The sequence below is a fragment of the Pan troglodytes genome, chromosome 11 (assembly GCF_028858775.2).
Source record: "Pan troglodytes isolate AG18354 chromosome 11, NHGRI_mPanTro3-v2.0_pri, whole genome shotgun sequence".
Classification (NCBI taxonomy): domain Eukaryota; kingdom Metazoa; phylum Chordata; class Mammalia; order Primates; family Hominidae; genus Pan; species Pan troglodytes.
Window position 1 is genome coordinate 45682979 of NC_072409.2, and position 19291 is coordinate 45702269.

The following is a 19291-nucleotide window of genomic DNA, read 5'->3' on the forward strand; positions in this document are numbered from 1 at the left end:
TCCCTACTGACTCCCTGGTGACCCCCCTGTCCTGAGCCATATCCCTGGAGCTGTTGCCTACACTTGTGGCGATGAAAGAGATGCAGGTCAGGACCTCACCCAGGAGCCTGGCGGGGACTTTGGAAGAAAGCATACCAGCATGCAGACCCGCTTCCCAGTGTAGCCAGGGGCCTGGGCAAAGTGCTTCTCCACAGAGCTGCCCAGCCTCTCGCACTAGGCCAAGATGGCAAGGGTCAGCACATAAGAGGGGGTCAGGCCTGTGGTTGCTGTTGTTGATGGGGCAGATGGTGGACAGGTCCATTTACCCTCTTGGACCCCGGTGACATACTGGCTCTGAGATTTGGCCTACTGGGGACCCACCAGGGAAGTCATCCGGAAGGTCTGTGTGGGAGCTTGGTGGGCCACCAGTTTGGTGGCCTTTCCCTAGAAGCTGCTGGGAGACCTCTGCCACCCACCTTCCATATTGGTGTGGTTCACTGTGAGACAGAGCTGAGCCCCGTTTCAGTCCAGGCTGCATTTTTTAGGGCGGCCTTTGACCTCAACAGTCAGACATTTCCGGAGCAGCTCTGGCTGCTGACTAGTTGATTGTTTTGTGCAGCTCTCATTTTTAAATTGAGGTATGATTTGCCTGTAAGACCACACGCAGTTGTGCAGTTGTGTGCTCTCGTGTGGCTGCCCCATGGTGAAGGTTACCCTAAAGTGCTCAGACTCTTCCTGTCCACTCAGCAGCGTACTGCCTGCCTTCTACAGCGATTAGGTTTCTTCATACTTGGTGTGTGGTCTTTTGGGTCTGGCTTCTCTAAGAGCCATCACGACGGTTACTTGTATGAGGAGTGAGTTTTCTTGCTGCTGAGCATCATCCACTGTGTCATCATACTAGAGTTACTGCCGTCCACCTGTTGTTGGGTGCTGGGCATTGTGAATGTACCATACTTGGCGTGGACATGTGGCATGTGCTTCCATGTTTCTTTCTTTTTTTTTTTTTTGGAGACGGAGTCTCACTCTGTCGCCCAGGCTGGAGTGCAGTGGTGCGATCTTGGCTCACTGCAACCTCTGCTCCCGGGTTCAAGCAATTTTTCTTGCCTCAGCCTCCCAAGTAGTTGAGATTACAGGCCCCTGCCACCATGCCCAGCTAATTTTTTATTGTTTAGTAGAGACAGGATTTCGCCATGTTGGCCAGGCTGGTCTTGAACTCCTGACCTCAGGTAATCTGCCTGCCTCAGCCTCCCAAAGTGCTGGGATTACAGGCATGAGCCACCGTGCCCGGCCAATGCTTCCATCTTTCTTGGGTGGTGCCTGCAGCAAGCCCCTCTCCCCACTGTATTCACATATCAACATGTCCGAGCAGGAGGGCCAGTCCTTTCACTCACGCTTTGCCACCTCAGGTAACCTTCTAGGGAGGGAGGGACCATGTGTCAGGACGGAAATGATCTCCATAAATTGTGGGAAGTGGGGCCCAGGGACCACCATGACTGGCTTTAGCCAGATCTCAGTTGTTAGGCACTCCCCACATTGAGTCCAAGCTTTCTAGGTTCCAGGCCAAGACCAGGAAGGGCCGAGTCCCAGATGTTCATGCACCTGGGAATGGGAGTTTGCAGTTCTCCAGGTGATTTTGAGGAGCAGGTGTGGTTGGGGCACTGGTCAGACAATTGAGCACTGTGGGCCAGGGTCTAGGCCCAGGCCCAGCCACTTCTGGATCATCAGCCTCTCTTTCTTGCTTTCTCTTCAGACCCTCTTGGGGAAACGTTTATGGAGATGTGTGTTCTCGGAGTTCAGTTTCTCACCTGTGAGAGGAGCTAATACCTCCTGTGAGAGAAGCTAATGAGCTTACATTGGTGCAAACTGTGAAGGGCAGCGATGCCTTGGGGTAATTGCCCTCCCTCCCCTGGGCACCCAGAGTCTTCTTGCTTATCTGTTAACAGCTGTGTTGTCCTCTGTCTTCCTCCGTCTGGGCCCACATCAAAGCTGGAGGGGTGCTGACGGCAGCCCAAGGCTGGGAAAACCTGGGGGTGGAGAGGGATCATCTGGACAGAGCAGGCCCAGTGAAGATGCCTCAGGACAGGGGACCCCCCTCCCCTGTCCCCACCCTTAGTTAGGTGGATCCCCTTCTCCCCTCACCGCACTGCCTCTACACCGTTCTTGGATCTGGGTCATTACTGGGCTGAACAGTGGGCAGAGGTTCCAGCTCATCTCACATCCATCTCCCAACTATACCTCCCTCCTGGCCCTGGAAACCTCCCATCCCCCATCCCAGTGTGCCCTGCGACTCTGTTTCTGCTGGTGTTTGTAGCTACTGTAAGTTGTTTTCCTGAATTGCTAGCAAGGCTGTACATCTGTTTGTGGGGTGATCTGAAGCATCTGGCCCTGTGTAAATCTGAAGTCCATTTCTTGCCACCATTTCCTGACCTGACCCTGTGTTCTTATATCAGGTTTTTGCTGAAGTTCATTTATGAAAATTTGATCTTTCATCTTGTTTCTGATATTATCCATTTTATGAATAACAAGCAGTTTAACTCCCTGTGATATGTTTGGTTTGGGGTTTTATTAATCTTTTAAACTAGAATTACATATAGTAAAATGTATAGATTTTAAGCGCATGTGTGTATGTTGGCAAATATGTCATCCCTTGGGTACATTTGCTATTCTGCAGCTTTTCCTTTTTTTTCTTTTTTTTTTCTGAGACGGAGTCTCGCTCTGTCATCCAGGCTAGAGTGCAGTGACACAATCTTGACTCACTGCTACCTCCACCTCCTGGGTTCAAGTGATTCTCCTGCCTCAGCCTCCTGAGTAGCTGGGTCTACAGGTGCGTGCCACCACACCTGGCTAATTTTTTGTATTTTTAGTAGAGGAGGGGTTTCACCATGTTAGCCAGGATGGTCTTCATCTCTTGACCTCATGATCTGCCCGCCTCGGCCTCCCAAAGTGCTGGGATTACAGGCTTGATCCACCATGCCTGGCCCAATAGTTTTCATATTACACTAGTTGTTAATAAAAATAAGCTTTTACTGGAGTGTAAGGTAAATATGGAAACTATAAAAATCATAATTGTATAGTTTGACAAATTATCAAAGTAAGTGCACCCATGTAACTACCAACAGATCAAGAAGTTGCATGTAGTCAGCTTCCCAGAGCTGCTCTCTGAGCCCTGTCAAGGTGTGATCATTCTGGCTTTTGACACCAAAGATTATATCTTGCCTAGTTTTGACTTCTTATAGATGGAGTTGCACCGTACTTTTTTTGTGTATTCACTCAGCATCGTGAGACTCATCCTCATTGCTGCTTGTATTTGTAGGTTATTGGCACTCGTTGCCACATGGGATTCATTTGTGTGGATATACCACGCCTTCCTCACCCACTGTCAGGTAGACCGACCCTAGGGTTGTTTTCAGCTTGGAGCTGTTAGAACGCTCATGGGGTGGCTGATGCCTGTGTCTGTTGGATGGACTGGCTAGGGTGACATAGGGCAGGCTTTCTTCTAGAGGAGCACAGCAGTGTGTGGCAAGCTCCTGTCTTCTCCATCCTCACCACGGGCACTTGATGTGTTACTGATTTATGTACTAGCCATTCTGATCAGTGTGTCACAGTAGCTCTTTCTGGTGTAAGTTGCATTCCCCATGGACCTTTTCCTGTGTTTACTGGCCACTTGGAGAGCCTCTTTTATAAAGAGCCTTTTCAAGACCTTCTTCCAATGTTCTTCTTGGGTGTCTGTCTTTTTCTCATGTACGTGTAGGAGATCTTTATATATTCAGGATATGGAGCCCTTTGCCATCAGGCAGTAGTTCTGACCCAGCGATGCAGCAGAAGGACCCAGCATGGAGCAGGCAGAGATGGCTCTCTTCCATCTGTGCTTCTGCCCTGTCACAATTTTGGCCTTTTGGAGCCTTAGTTTCTTCCTCCATAAAATGGGAACACGGGTTCTCCTGAGAACTTTGAGATAGGCGTTAAGTGAAATAATATACTTAAGGAGGCTTATAGAGTGGTGGCTATTATTGTTACTAATACTTTTTTAAATAAAATGGAAAGAGGCTGAACACGGTATCTTGTGCGTATAATCCCAGCACTTTTGGAGGCCAAAGTGGGGTCTCACTTGAGCCCAGGAGTTCAAGACTAGCATGGGCAACATAGTGAGACCCCATCTCTAAAAAAAAAAAAAAAAAAGCTGGCATGGTGGCACATGCCTGTAGTCCCAGCCACTCAGGAGGCTGAGGCAGGAGGATTGCTTGGGCCCAGGAGGTCAAGGCTGAAGGGAGCTGTGATCTCACCACTACACTCCAGTCTGGGTGACAGAGTGAGACCCTGTCTTCCAAAAAAAGAAAGAAAATGGGAAGAGATCTCATATCCACTAGGATGGCTGTAACCAAAAAATAGACAATAAGAAGTCCTGGAGAGGAGTGGGAAAATTGGAATCCTCCTATGTTGCAAGTGGGAACATATAAAATGGGATAGCCCTTGTGGAAAATTTGGCAGTTCCTCAAAAAAAGTTAAAGATACCACATGACCTAGCAGTTCCACTTATAATAGCCTAAAAGTGGAAACAACCCAAGTGTCTGTCAAATGATGAATGGATAAACAAATGTGATCTGTTCATACAATGGAATATTATTTGACCATGAAAGGGAAGGGAATTCTTATACATACTACAACATGGGCGAACCTTGAAAACATTATGCTCAGTGAAGAGGCCAGTCACAAAAGACTGAAATGTCCAGAATAGACATATTCATAGAGATGGAAAATAGATTGGTTTTCAGGATGGCAGTGGGGAGAGCTGAAGAGTGACTGCTAATGGGGACAGAGTTTCTTTGGGGGGGTGATAGAAATGTGGAATTAGGCCAGGCACAGTGGCTCACGCCTGTAATCCCAGCACTTTGGGAGGTCGAGGTGGGCGGATCACGAGGTCAGGAGATCGGACCATCCTGGCCAACATGGTGAAACCCCATCTCTACTAAACATACAAAAAATTAGCCAGGCGTGGTGGCAGGTGCCTGTAGTCCCAGCTACTCGGGAGGCCGAGGCAGGAGAATATCGTGAACCTGGGAGGCGGAGCTTGCAGTGAGCCGAGATCGCGCCACTGCACTCCAGGCTGGGCAACAGAGTGAGACTCCATCTCAAAAAAAAAGAAAAAAAAGAAAAAGAAATGTGGAATTAATGGTGATGTTCACCCAACTCTGTGAATGTACTAAAAACCACTGAATGGTACACTTTAAAAGGGTGAATATTATGATGTGGATTATGTCTTTTTAACATTTTTTGGTGGAGGTAAGCAGGAGAGTCTTTTTGCTTGCTAAATCTTTGAGATAAGTTTCACTATTATTCTGAAGTAATCCCCAGAAGATTTGAGGCAGCTTCCTTCCAGGTCTGTAGCTATGGTACCCATATCACATGAATCTACATGACAACTCGAGGAATCTTACCTTCCAGCTTACATTCTGTCTTTCTCATTAGTATTTTTATAATTTTCTTTGGATAAATCTTATGTTTCTAGTTAAGTTAATATCTGGGGGTTAATTTTTTAGGTCAAGATTATGAATGTAATTGCTCTTTTTTGTGTTCATAACTCAACAGTTTAATTTGGGAGGATTTTATGGGTATCTTGGTGTATTTGAAATCTCTGACCTTTTTGAGGACGTTTCTTAGTGCATTTTCTAGACAAAATCATCACCTGCAAAAAATAGGAATTTAGCAGTACGCTTTTTTCTCTTCTGATGTCTTTTAAGTGTGGTGAGAGTGTAGTCCTGCCTTCTCCTTTTAAGGGGAGAGTGGGTAACTCAAATGCATCTTCATTTACCAATGCTTCTCCATTATTTATTAATGCATTCCATTATTTGTTATGTTTGCTTTTGTTTTAAATCTATCCAGGTAAGATTTACTCTATTGATGCTCTTTTTATGACATAAAGAAAAAAAAGAAAATTACCACATCCAGTTTTCAAGTGCTTCAGTTGAGAAGAGTTCAGGCTAAATTATGGTGAAAGCATCTTAGCATAGATGACATTTTAAATTCCTTCAAAAATATTAGTTTGTGGCAGAAATATTGGTAGTTTGCCTCAGGCAATCTATATGGTTTACTTACTTGTTGGCTTATCTTGTTTCATAGCAGATGCTGAATATAGATTTTAAAAATTGAATTGGTTTACCCTGGTTTTATGTTCCTGGGCAAGGTCTTCTGATCACAGTGAATAACTCTTAAGGTAAATGGTTACTTCTGTTTGCTGAGATTTTGTCAGGTTTTTGCATCCGTGTTGGGCGTGGAGTTGGTCCATGAGTCCCTGCCTTTTGGAAGGGAAGATCTGTTGAAACCAGCAGATAAGTTCATGACATACCTGCTGAACATTCCCGTTGAGTTTGTAATGTCTTTTCTTCTCCCTTAGAGAGGACATTACAAACTCAGCAAACTGAACAGGAGTGTTCAACAGATACATCAGGAACTGATAGGGCATGTCTTTCTGTTTTCCTTTCTCATTATTTGTTTGAGTGGATATGGTTGTGGACAGGGACACTTTAGGCCGAGACCTGAGCTCAAGACCTGCTGTGCTACACAGCACCCAGACTCGCTCCTGGGCATGCACTCCCTGGGTCAGTTCTCCTGTGAGGCAGGCCTGCTGGTGCCGATGCCCATCTTGCCAATGGCTGTGGGGTGGAACCAGCAATGCAGTAGCTCAGTCCTCACGTTGCCTGTGGGGACTGGACAGGTTGGTAAGTGTTCAGTTCCCTGGTTTTGGGGTATGTACTTTGCACAGACTTGCCAACCTGAATACAGTCATTAGCTGGTTAAAAAAATACACGAACATGGTTGCTTTGTTTTTTCTTTTGTTTCTGGGTTTTTGTTGTATCACTTCCCCTTTGTGAGACTTCTGCTTGTTACTTTATTCAGTTTTTGCAATCCCCGTCTAGAGAGACTGTTTCTTTTTATCATTATTTATTTTTAGTGCAATCCACCACAACCCCCCCCTCTCCGCCCCAGCACAGTACTGCTTTGGCCGTGATCCTGAAGTTTTGATATGATTTGTTTCTATTTTTTGTTTATTTGATTTCCCGTTGTTTTGTTCTGTATACCTTCTCTAATACAGATATATTTAAGAGATCATTTTTCAATTTTCACATGTTTGAGTGTATGCTAACATTTTTACAGCATATATTTTTTAGAACAGTTTCAGATTTACAGAAAACTTATGTGAAATACTGTCTTTTACTTTGTTCTGTGGTACACCAACACAGAAATGGAATTTCTTCCTTTTTTAGATTGCTCTGATGTCATTCTGCATCCTCTTGTGATATCATTTCCTTATGCCCTGAGTCCTGGTATGGAGACTTCATGTCTCTGCCAGTTCTGATTTGCTGGCTATTGCAGAGCCCCCCATCTCTCTCTCTGCGTGGTTGACACTTTGATGTATTTTGTACTAGGCTGTTTGGGTCACGATAGGTTTGATTAACCTATGAGTGAGTTTAATGTCATAATGCTGTAAATTCTTCATCTCATAATAATATTGTTGAGCTTGTATTTATGTCAGCTTAATAGGCCTGAGAACCCTGGTGACTGTAATAAGGATTGATGCCACTTGGTCTCCTGCGGAGTCCTGGCTATGCAGGGCAGGACCCTGAACAGCACATGCAGAGCTGCCCGGAGTGGAGCAAGGTGTCTGAGGCCTCCAGGTCCTCTCCTGTCCTGCAGACCACCCCAGCTCCTTTTAAGGCCTCGGAAACACCTGATTTCCCTTTGACTCCATCAAGTGTTGAAGCCCTGTGGCTTGTGGCAGTTTTTGGGGGGCAAGTCTGCCATTTGATCAGTGTTTACTGACCGCATGATTGTGAAGGAGGTGGGTGCTGGACTTGAATTGCTGTTTCCTGGCTCTGCAGATTTCTTTGCCTATTACCCCTCTCAAGGAGTAAAATCGTGGTCGGGGGTCGGGTCTTGTTCCAAAGGCTATGCCTCCCTGCCTGCCAAGTGTGAACTTCTGATAGGAATACTGCTTCAAAACAGTAAAGAGTTGACCGAGCCTTCACAGGCTCCTCACTGTGGTTGAGGGGAATAGAGAGCCTGGGATACTGACAATCCGTAATCAAGTGAGTTTTATCATCCTGTGATTCCCCAGGATGGGAGGATTTGTGGTCTCAGCTGACCGTCTGGGCTACAGGCCCTCGGACTTGGGTCTTGGGAGGCCTGATAGTCTGTTGTCCTGGTATCATTGGTACCTACCAGAGACCAGGCATGCAGTAAGCGCTAATAAGTGCTGTTAGTAAACATTGAGGGGATGGTAAAGCCAGTCCCTGGGATTTTTCAACAAGCCTGGGTGGAAAGATGGGTGCTGAGCAGAAGGTATTCACAGCCCGTCGAGCGGATGAGGATCAGACCTTCCCCCTGCTTGGACCAGCCCTGACAAGGAGCCCAGCAGTGTCTCCACCTTAGCAGGTGGTGGGAGGGCCCAACCGAGGCAGCCAGGCTAGGACTAGTGGGATTCCTGGGATGCCCAGGCCCGGCCGTTCCCAGGAGGCTGGGCCCACCCTGGGGCAGGCATCATGGCCCTTCAGGGACAAGTGTGGGACCAGCTGGCTATGAGTGGGTGGTGCTGGATCAGCCTAGCAGATGAAGGAATTGAGGCTCCCAGTTTTGTTGTGGAAACTGCATCCTGGAACAAGTCCTGCTTCATTGGAATGCTGAGGCTGGCTCTCCTGGCTTGGCAAGTGTTGTTCCTGTTGTATCAGATGGCCAAACTGGTTTAGGATGAAAGAGAATTCCCTGGGACAGCCCTGCCTGGAGGCCTGGTTCCCCTGCCCTGGTGGTGTAGGCCTTCTCTAGGGAGCCAGAGCCCAGTGGAAGGTCGGCAAGTGGGGTTGGTTCTCAGTCTCCTGTGCAGACCTGTTTCCACTCCCTGTACAGGTTTGTCCGGAGACTGAAGGGGCAACCTCTACTAGCTAGGGCTGATGGCCAGCTCTTATTGTGGAGATATCCACATTCTCTCTTGAGAGTGGGGAGGGAGGGGGGTGACTTTCCTTTGTATCTGAGGAAACTGTAATTAGGTAGTTGCCACAGAGCCAGGCAGCCCCACTGGCTGGCTACAGAGTAAGGACATCTTCCACATGCAGAAGGACAGTGAGGCCACTTTGGAACCAGCACCTAGCCTTGGGGGGACCATCAGGGACCAATCTTGTGGCGGCAGGTGGGAGGGTGCAGGCACTGGCCTGGGGCTGCTCTTCAAGCCCTGCCACTTCTCATAAATGGGCTGATTGTGGATGACCCTGACCTGGTGCCCATGCTGCCTTAGCATCAGGGTGGGCTTACACACGCCCAACCATGGGAACTTGGCCCCGTAGCCCCATTGACAGACAGGCACAGTGAGGGAGGAGCTCACCAAGTCATAGCTGACCAGTGGCAGAGCCAGGACGTGGGCCCAGGCAGCCTGGCTTCAGGTGTGCACATACCCGTTGGCTCTCCTGCTGTGCCACCGGGAAGTGGGCAGGGCAGTGGGTGCCTCTTGCACAGTGGGGCACCTCGGCAAAGCAGGAGGCCTATGTGGCTGAGGAGGGAGGGAAAGAGATTCTTGTCCAGGGGTTCAGAGGCCCTGGTGTGAGGACCTAGTTCTCCTTCTGGCCCCACCTTGTCCTACCTTTTGCTTTGCTGTTCCTTCCACCTGGCGCACTTCCCCATCCTCCCAGGCTCTGATCACCTGCCACTGTTTCCTCCTCTGCACTAGGCACAGGTCAGGGTTTCAGCCCTTCCAGCATATATGTATAGTTTTACTTTCACAGAAAGTAACACTTGAAGAGTTGTTCTAAGGTGGTGGGTGTGCCCAGGTGATAACTGGGAGCTTTGCTGGTACTGGCGTCAGGAAAGAATGAAAACCGCAAAGGTAACTGTAACCTGTTGTTGGTCGTAATCTTTTACTCTTCCTTCATCGTCCAGCTTCTGTTTCTGGATCTCAGCCTCTATTTGGGGTGATGGGGGCCTAAGCATCTGGTATGGGCTCATTCTAAAGCCACCCAGTCTCCCACGCGCTGCCCCCACACTGGGGTTGTCAGGATCTCAGCATGTTAACACTGGTCCATTGACAATAGCCTCAGCCACATCCTGAGTCAGAGATATGCTGACTCTGGAGGAGTTGCCTCCTTCTTGGGCATCTGAAAGGCAGTGGGATCCCTGGAGAGGAGAACAAGGAGTAACTCCCTGAACCTGTATTTTAAAGCTCCTATCGTCAGGGGGTGGGTGGAGTAGGAGGCCACATAGGCTCTGGTAAGTGAATTATGTTAACTGACTAAATCCCCATAGCACTAAGCTCAGATTGGTGACATTATTAACCCAGGTTTCACATGAGGAAATCGAGGCACATTGTGATTGGCGCCCACCACAGTCACATAGCCCTGCCCCTGCAGCTTATTTCAGAGGTGCTAGCAGGGGATGTTGGCTGTGCTTCCCTGAGATGGGGGTGGTGGGCACAGATGGGCCCGTGCTCACAGGTACCCCTGGGACCTGGCCTGCCTTCTCTATCTCCTAGGGGTTTGGGTGGGGTGGGGCACTGGGCTCATCTGTTGGACAGGATCCTTACTGCCCTGTTTTCCATCCTGAGGCCTATTCTGCCAGCCTTCTGTCTCCAGCCCTGCACCATCCCACGCTACAGCCAGACTGTGCACCCTTGGCAAGCATTGAGCTCTGTTGTGCCTCAGTTTCTCTGTGTGTGTGTGTAAAGGGGGAACATGTTCAGGGCTCCGGTCATGGAGCTGCTAAAACAATCTAACACACAGGGTGTGCTCAGTTCGAAGCAGCTGAAGATATTACTGGAAAGTGGTGCTGATCCAGATCCCAAGAGAGGGTTCTTGAATCTCGCGCAAGAAAGAATTCAAGGCGAGTCCATAGAGTAAAGCGAAAGCAAGTTTATTAAGAAAGTAAAGGAATAAAGAATTGCTACTCCATAGGCAGAACAGTGACTTGAGCTGCTGGCTTAAGGATACTTATAGTTATTTCTTGATTATATGCTAAACCAAGGGATGGATTATTCACAAGTTTTCTGGGAAAGGGGTGTACAGTTCCCAGAGCTGAGGGTCCCTCCCATTTTTTAGACCATGTAGGTAACTTCCAGACATTACACAGTGGGTACCTCGGGCTGTGGCATCTGTAAACTGGGGCCATCACAGGGCCATGGCATCTGTAAACTGTCATGGTCCTGATGGGAGTGTCTTTTAACATGCTAATGTATTATAATTAGCATATAATGAGCAGTGAGGACAACCGGAGATCACTCTCCTTGCCATCTTGGTTTTGTTGGGTTTTGGTGGGTTTGTAGTAATTACTGCAACCTGTTTTATCAGCAGTTAGTGTTTTATCAGTAATTACTGCAGCCTGTTTTATGTCTTTATGACCTGTATCTTGTGCCAACCTCCTATCACATCCTGTGACTAAGAATGCCTGTCTTCCTGGAATGCAGCCCAGTAGATCTCAGCCTCATTTTACCCAGTCCCTATTCAAGATGGAGTTGTTCTGGTTCACACGCCTCTGACAGAGTCACGTGATCAGTTCCACAGCTAATGGGTGCTGCTGTCCTTTAAGGATGGAGTCTGGATGTGGGCAGTTCACCTGAGCCCTTAGGGTGAATGAAGAGGGGCCACCCAGAGCCTGCACTGCCCTGACAGGGACCGGCAGCCTCTTGTCCCCATGGGACTCTTAGAATGAGACTTAGGGCCTGAGTGAGCAAGGTCCCAGTGACTCCAGACCCAGTGTGCTGTGTGCCCGTGAAGAGCAGGCCATTACTGTTTCTGCCATGCTCGTGGATGAGGACAGGGAGATAACAGAGATGAGGCACTCTCAGAGGTCAGGTGCTGTTTGCTTCACAGGCCCCCAGGCCTGCCCCTCCCTGCCCCGACTTGCCCTCAACTCCCCATTTCGTCCTCTGCTTGACAAAGCCCTGGGGTCTGGTTGCAGCTGCCCTTCCTCCCCAAGCCCTCTCCATTGTCTTCAAACTCCCCACTGCCCTCAGGGTGGCTCCTAATGCTTCACAGAGAGTCCCTGGGACCTCCTGCCCCCATGTCATTGCTCGTGCTATTCCCTCAGATGAGGCCGGCCTTCCCACCCCATGTGGTTTTTGAAATCCCTTCCCTGAGCCCCTGTGATTTCTCCCTCCTGGCCAGAGCTTACCCCGCCCATCCCCACTTTTGATAGACCCAGCGTCTGTCCTGCAGCCTGTCCCGAGGCCATGCCACTGCGCAGGACCTGGCCTCCCTAATGGTGTCTGGTCCTGGCTCCCCTTAGGCACAGATGATTGTGCTATAGTCACATGGGTGTGGACAAACCTGAAGACAGCATTCTTGGCGGTCATGTGTTGGCCAAAAGCAAGGATTCTCCCCAAGGCGCCTGGCTGGTGGTGACCTCACACCCGGGCTCACCCAGTGTGTTAGATCCTGCTGGGCCTAGGCAGCTTCAGAGCAGTGGGTAGAGAGTGAGCCGGGAGCTTGTGTCAAGCACAGTGTTCGCCCATAGCCAGGGCAGCCCCTTGGGGGTTATCACCAAGGTGCTGCTTCCTCCTCAAAGCCCAGATGAGCCTAGTCTTATGGGCCAGGAGGGTAGGAACTTGGGCCTTCCACCTATGTGTCCCTTTTGTTCCCCAGAGCAGCTGGAGAAGTTGTGGGCACGGGTGGGATGGAGGGCACATCTGGGATCCCCTTCCCAGACTGGATCCTGATGGTAGGTTGGGCAGAGAGCCCTCCTGTGGGTGGGCAGGGGATCATACCCTGCAGGGCACCAGCCTAGGAGGCCCACAGTGAGGCAGGGGAAGGAAGCTGCAAGGACAAGCCCACAGCTGGCGACCCCTTAATCAGACGGTGAACTCCAGTGCTCTTCTTAGTGCTTAATTGCACTCCTGGACCAGTGCTTCCTCCTGAGGAGACAAGATGGGGCAAACAGCCTGTGGGAGGGGGAGGAGGGAGTAACTCCAGCTGTCCTGGGTTGGGGGTGGGGGAGGTGGATTTTGTCTTCTCTCTCTTTTTTTTTTTTTTTGAGACAGGGTCTAGCTCTATCACCCAGGCTGGAGTACAGTGGTGCGATCATGACTCACTGCAACCTCCGCTTCCCAGGTTCAAAGGATTCTTGTGCATCAGCCTCCCAAGTATCTTGGGAATTACAGGTGCATGCCACCACACCTGGCTAATTTTTGTATTTTTAGTAGAGACAGGTTTTCACCATGTTGGCCAGGATGGTCTCGAACTCCTGGCCTCAAGTGATCTGCTTGCCTTGGCCTCCCACATTGCTGGGATTACAGGCATGAGCCACTGTGCCCAGCTGCCAACTATGCTAACTTCTAACAGCATAGATTAACTTCACTTATTCGTGGACCTTTATATATAAACAGAATCGCACAACATATACTCTTTTGTGTGTGGCTTTTTTCACTCAACATTGTTAGATTCATCTCTGTTATCTGTATAGCAGTAGTTTATTCATTTTTCATTTCTATATAGTATTATGTAAATAGTTACATAGTCACTGTTTATCTTTCTCCTGATGACAGATACTTGGGAACTCTGGTTTGAGCTTTTTTTTTTTTTAGACGGAGTCTTGCTCTGTTGCCCAGGCTGGAGTGCAGTGGCACGATCTCAGCTCACTGCAAGCTCCGCCTCCCGGGTTCACGCCATTCTCCTGCCTCAGCCTCCCCAGTAGCTGGGACTACGGGCGCCCGCTGCCATGCCTGGCTAATTTTTTGTATTTTTAGTAGAGACGGGGTTTCACTGTGTTAGCCAGGATGGTCTCGATCTCCTGACCTCGTGATCCGCCCGCCTCGGCCTCCCAAAGTGCTGGGATTACAAGCGTGAGCCACCGTACCCAGCCTATCTTCTGAAAGTTTTATAGTTTTAGTTCTTATATTTAGGTATTTGATTCATTTTGAGTTAATTTTTGTGTATAATGTGAGGTAGGGGTTCAGCTTCATTATTTTGCATATATGTATCTACTTGCCCCAGCATCATTTGTTGAAAAACTTTTTTTTTTTTCCTCTGTCGTCCAGGTTGGAATACAGTGGCGTGATCTCGGTTCACTGCAACCTCTGCCTCCTGGGTTCAAACCATTCTCCTGCCTCAGCCTCCCAAGAAGCTGGGATTACAGGCACCCGCCACCACGCCCAGCTAATTTTTTTTATTTTTAGTAGAGACGAGGTTTCACTATGTTGGCCAGGCTGGTCTCGAACTCCTGACCTCGCGATCTGCCCGCCTCGGCCTTCCAAAGTGCTGGGATTACAAGCATGAGCCACCGTGCCTGGCCAAAAAACTATTCTTTAACATCAAATTATTTTTGTACCCTTGCCAAAAATCAATTGACCATATATATGAGGTTTTATATGAGGTTTTATTTCTGGACTCTATTCTATCCCGTTGGTCTCTATATCTGTCTTTACACTAGTACCACATTGTTTTGATCACTGTAGCTTTGTATTAAGTTTTGAAATTGTGAGTTCTCTCACGTTGTTATTCCCTTTCAATATTGTTTTAGCTCTTCTAGGCCCTTGGCAATTCCATATGAATTTGAAAATCAGCTTTTCCATTTCTGCTAAAAAGGCTTTGGAATTTTGGTAGGGATTGCATTGAATTTCAAGTTAATTATCTTTTAAAGAGATTTAAATAAGAAAAATAAGTACTTTATATTTGCCTATTTAATTATCATTTCTTTCATGTAGATATAGATTTCCATATGGTATTATTTTTCTTCTGCCTGAAGGATTTTATTTAGCATATCTTTAAATACCAATGCATATCTGCTGTTGATAAATTCTTTCAGCTTTTGTATCTCTAAAGTATTTCACCTCTATTTGTGAACAGTTTTCAGTGAGTATAGCATTCTAGTTAAGTTTTTTTGTTTTGTTGTTTAAAAGATGTTGTTCCACTATCTCCTGGCTTGTTAGAGAAATCAGCTGTCATTTATCTTTGCTCCTCTTGAGTCATGTATCCTTTTTCTTCTGGCTGATTTAAATATTTTTATTATATAATTGGTTTTAAACAATTTTATATTATGCCTTGGTGTAGTTTGCTTCATATTTCTTGTGCTTGGTGTTGACAAGCTGCTGATATCTGTGGGTTTATAATTTTCATCAAATTTGGAAAATTTTCAGCTATGATTTATTTCTTCAATTATTTTTTCTATTTTCCCCTTTTTCTCCTTTGGGTACTCCAATTACTCCTTACATAAGGCTTCTTGAAATTGTGTCATACTTCATACTTCACCAATGCTCTGTTTGAGTTTTGCTTTTGTCTTTTAGCCTTTTTTTCTCTGTGTTTCATTTTGGATAGTTTGCTGTGGTTTTTCAAGTTGACTGATCTTTTCTTCTGCATTGTTTTATCTGCTGTGAATCCCATCCACTGTACTTTTCGTCTCTAGAAGTTCTATCTGGATCTTTTTCTGTCTTCCTCATTTGTGCGCCTTTGCCTGCTCAGTGGTAAGTGACGGGATGCCGGCCAGTTGACCTCAACTGTTGGGAGATGGATGTTTTTGTATTCCTTCATGTGTTCTTGAGCTTTGTTCTGGGATGTAGTTAAGTGACTTGGAATCAGATTGATCCTTTCAGGTTTTGTCTTTATGCTTTGCTCTGTGGTATCAGAGCAGATTTAATCCAGACTAATTTTTTCAGGCCCTGGGAGTGCTCCCCAGCTGCCTGTGCATCAGGAGGGCTCTCCTCTGCTGTTGGGAGCAGGTACTGTTTTTGGCTGGTATAAATGGTGGGGATTGCTTTCTCTGCCCCTCTCAGTGGTCCTTCAGTGACTTCTTCAGCTCTGTGCTGCCTGGTCCTCAGTGGAGATTCTGGCCCTGTGTGCAGGTCTGCCTAGCTTGGCTGCCCTGCTGCCATCTTCCGCCATCTTCCAGTCCCTCCTTGACAGGGTCTGCCACGCCTTGCCTCAGTCTCCCATTTTTCCATGGCTGGGAAGTTCTTTTGGTGGAGGGGGCTCCTGGAACTCCCCTCCTCCTGTCTCTCACTATCTAGTGCCCATGATGTGAAAACCACTGCTTATTATTTATTTATATTCTATCATTGCCTGGTTTTTTTCTTTTTCTTTTTTTTTTTTTTAAGTTTTCACACAGAAGGTAGTTCTAATTTCTGCAACAATCTCATCTTGGCTGTACGCGGAAGTCTGTATCTCAGTGTGTTTGAAAAGCTGCCTAGGAGTGTTTTGGGCCCCAGGCTGGGAGCTTAAGCAGAGGAAAAGATCCAGGGCTCAGGCCAGGAGGCTAGGACTTGAATGTCGTGTCATGGCATTTAGCTGTCATACCTGGAGGAAGCTTCTGAGGTGATGTCTGCATTCCCAGCTCCAGGCTCGTGGGTGTGTTCTGAGCAGCCATGTGTGCTGGACCCTTCATTTGGGTCCCTCCTGCTTGTCAGGAGGCCCAGATGGTCTGGCGCTGCCCATGCCGCCTGCAGCCGGCGGGCCCTTCACCCAGTGAGGGACTTGGGGCCTGGCTGCCACTTGGGTGGGGAGCCTGCAGCTGGGGCCAATTCCATGTCCGGTTTCCCTTCTTGTGGCCTGGGGTGGCTGGCCAGGGTGGATCAGGTGCTGTGTAGACATTATGATTTGGACCTTCCTTGGGACTAGGATAAGGAAGAACAGAGCAGAAATCACAGAGCTGACCCGATTGCCTTGAAGAAAAGTGGACATCTTCCACGTAGTGGGTGTTGTGTTGATGGGTGGGGGCAGGTGAGCAAGACCCAGCCTCCTCAGGAGTGTGGGTGCCATAGACGTCTGTGCATCCGCAGCAGGAGTGTCCATGTCAATCCCGAGTCCCCACGTGCAGTCCCATTGCCAGCACCAGTCTTCCTGCTGGGCTGTGTTGTCCTGTTAGCCTTGTTTAGGGGTGTCCCCCGCAACACCACGAGACACACACACACAACACATACATCACAGCACATGTCACCACACCTGCCATAGCACATGTGTGCTCTTCCAGGCAGGATCCTGTGATCCTCACAGTGCTGTAAGATCAATCAGTCTGTCTTCCCCTTGAGTCCCCTGTTGGTCCCATGAGACTCTATACTCAGACTAGACCCTGGTTTCTTTTACCAGTCTCCTGTTGGGACGAAATGAGTTACTCTTTGTTTTGATTTCTTGAAATTAGAAACTGTCCTGCTTAGTAACATCCTTATTCATGGTTTTTTACATTTTCCCTATTTTCTTGGACTGAATTCTTAGATTTAATATTAAATAGTAAATGAGTGAAAACTGCTCCTTTTTCTCTTTTAGGAAAACAAAGTCATCCACTTTCAGTCGCCTCTCTCTTGATCTTGTTTTCTGCCATGAGCCAGGATTAATATAAAAAGATAAGGTCTTCTGCAAGAGCTCTGTGGTGGAGTGGCCAGTGAGACGGGCTGCTGGGGGTGACACACTGCGGCCCGTCTGCCCTCTACCCATGGAAGCCCTGTCCTGCCACGCCAGCTATGTGGGGGTAGTGGGCAGTGGGAGGGAAGGAGAGGGATGGCACCTGCTTGGAGGCTGGGCCACTCGCCTGGGGTGTACACGATGGGAGGCTGGCTGGCCTGGATTTTGGGGCATGGACATGACACAGCTGTCGACTCTCAGGTGCGTGGGCAGGTGGGCGTCCTGGGCTAGGTGAGCACCCCTTTCTGGTTGATCTCACCCATAAGGTCTCCTCCCTGAGCCCCAAGGCCCTGCACTTCTTTGCCACATGCAGCCCCCGCACCCCTTGTTCCTCACCCCTCTGGAACATGCTGGTATCTTGGCTTCTGAGCCAGGAACTGGGCAGAGTGGGTGGCACACTGTGCTGGCCTCTGTCTAGTTCTTACCATCACTGCCGTCCTCGGGCCTGGGGCTCTGACTGCTCAGCCCAGGTCTCTCCCAGAAGGAGTGAAGGATGAGCCAGCATCAGGCAGCAGGATGGACAGACTCCCTCTGCCTTTCATATGTGGTGGCCGGCGTGCCATCTGGAGTGGGGAGGAGGTGGGGGCTGTGTGGGAGCTCCCTCCACCGGCCCCCAGCTGCTGTCACACATGCCCACTGTAGCTCCCTGACTCCAGCACTTGTCTTGCCAGTGCAGACACTGTTCCTCAGAGACCAGGCTTTCTCTTATTTTGGTGAAGCAGATGAACCTTGGGTGCAGCTTGTTGCATTTGCATATGTGCACACCACAGTGCACGCCACAGATGCACCTCCCAGGTCAGGGGGCCTCCCTTCAGGCCCACAGTCCCCGTTGTTGCTGTTGTTCTGCAGCATGAATGTCGCCTGTGAGCTGGGTCTCTATCCTTCGGCGCCCCTGGGAGGCCCACCTCACGAGTGTCTTGTCTTCTGATGCAGGCCTTTGGACAAGCACACACAAACCACAAGAAGGTGGCTGCTGACGGAGAGAGCCGGGAGGAGAGCCTGATCCAGGAGTCGGCCTCCAAGGAGCAGTACTACGTGCGGAAGGTGCTAGAGCTGCAGACGGAGCTGAAGCAGTTGCGCAATGTCCTCACCAACACGCAGTCGGAGAATGAGCGCCTGGCCTCTGTGGCCCAGGAGCTGAAGGAGGTGAGGGGGTGAGGAGGGGCCTAGTCTGTGGCTGCAACAGTGCCACCAGTGTCACATAGCAGGTGTGCCTGGTGGGTGGCTGGGCTGGGCTGGCCTCTGGGGACGCTGCAGCTGGCTGGTCTGTCTTGCTTTCCTGGTCTCATCCTCCACTGCCCACGTGGCAGAAGGGAGAGAGATGGACTCACAAGTTCCGCTGCCTCTGGCTTGCTTCTGTCTCACTCATGAAGCGAGTCCCATGAGCAAGTCCAGAGCAGAGGAGTGGTCAGTCAGGGAGGGGTGCAGTTAGCCCCTTGTGGAGGCTAAGGGCTGATGCCCGTGGGGCACTCCTCATCATTGGACTCCCCCCTGCCCTGGGAATGTTTTGTGTCACTCAGGGCCTGCACTGTGCCCAGCTGTAATAAGAACACAAACCCCAAATATTCCATGGAGACTCGAGGTCGGGTGTGCGTGTCTGAGAATTAGGGGTGGAGACCACCGCCAGTAGCCCCAGCTGCCACACCCCTGCCTTGTTCACAGCAGAGTGCCCGCAGGGAGGGTCTGGGTGGGTGGTCCTTGGCACCAGAACCTGTTGGAGTCCTGGGTACCCATGGACAGCCATTGGTACATGGCACAGGCTCTACATCTGGAAATGGGACTGTGGTGTCCGTCCATGAATCCGTCCAAGTCCGTCCATGACTTGTGAACATGAAGTCAGAGGAACCAGCTTGGCTCTTGGGCCCTGATAGGGGCAAAGGCCACAGGACCAGCTGCTCATGGCCCTGACACTAAGGCCCTGGAGTTGTGGAGGACTGGGGAGCCCAGGGGAACGA

General features: G+C 49.1%; 1 protein-coding gene across 2 annotated transcripts in view; it reads left to right on the plus strand.

The window, feature by feature from the left end:
• Positions 1-19291, plus strand: part of BICD2 (BICD cargo adaptor 2) — a 53472-nt gene that overhangs the window by 17337 nt on the left and 16844 nt on the right. For both annotated transcript variants that reach the window (XM_024345748.3, XM_024345749.3), the window contains exon 2: positions 18270-18482. In XM_024345748.3, the coding sequence (XP_024201516.1) occupies positions 18270-18482 (213 nt within the window). The remainder of the gene's footprint in view (positions 1-18269; positions 18483-19291) is intronic.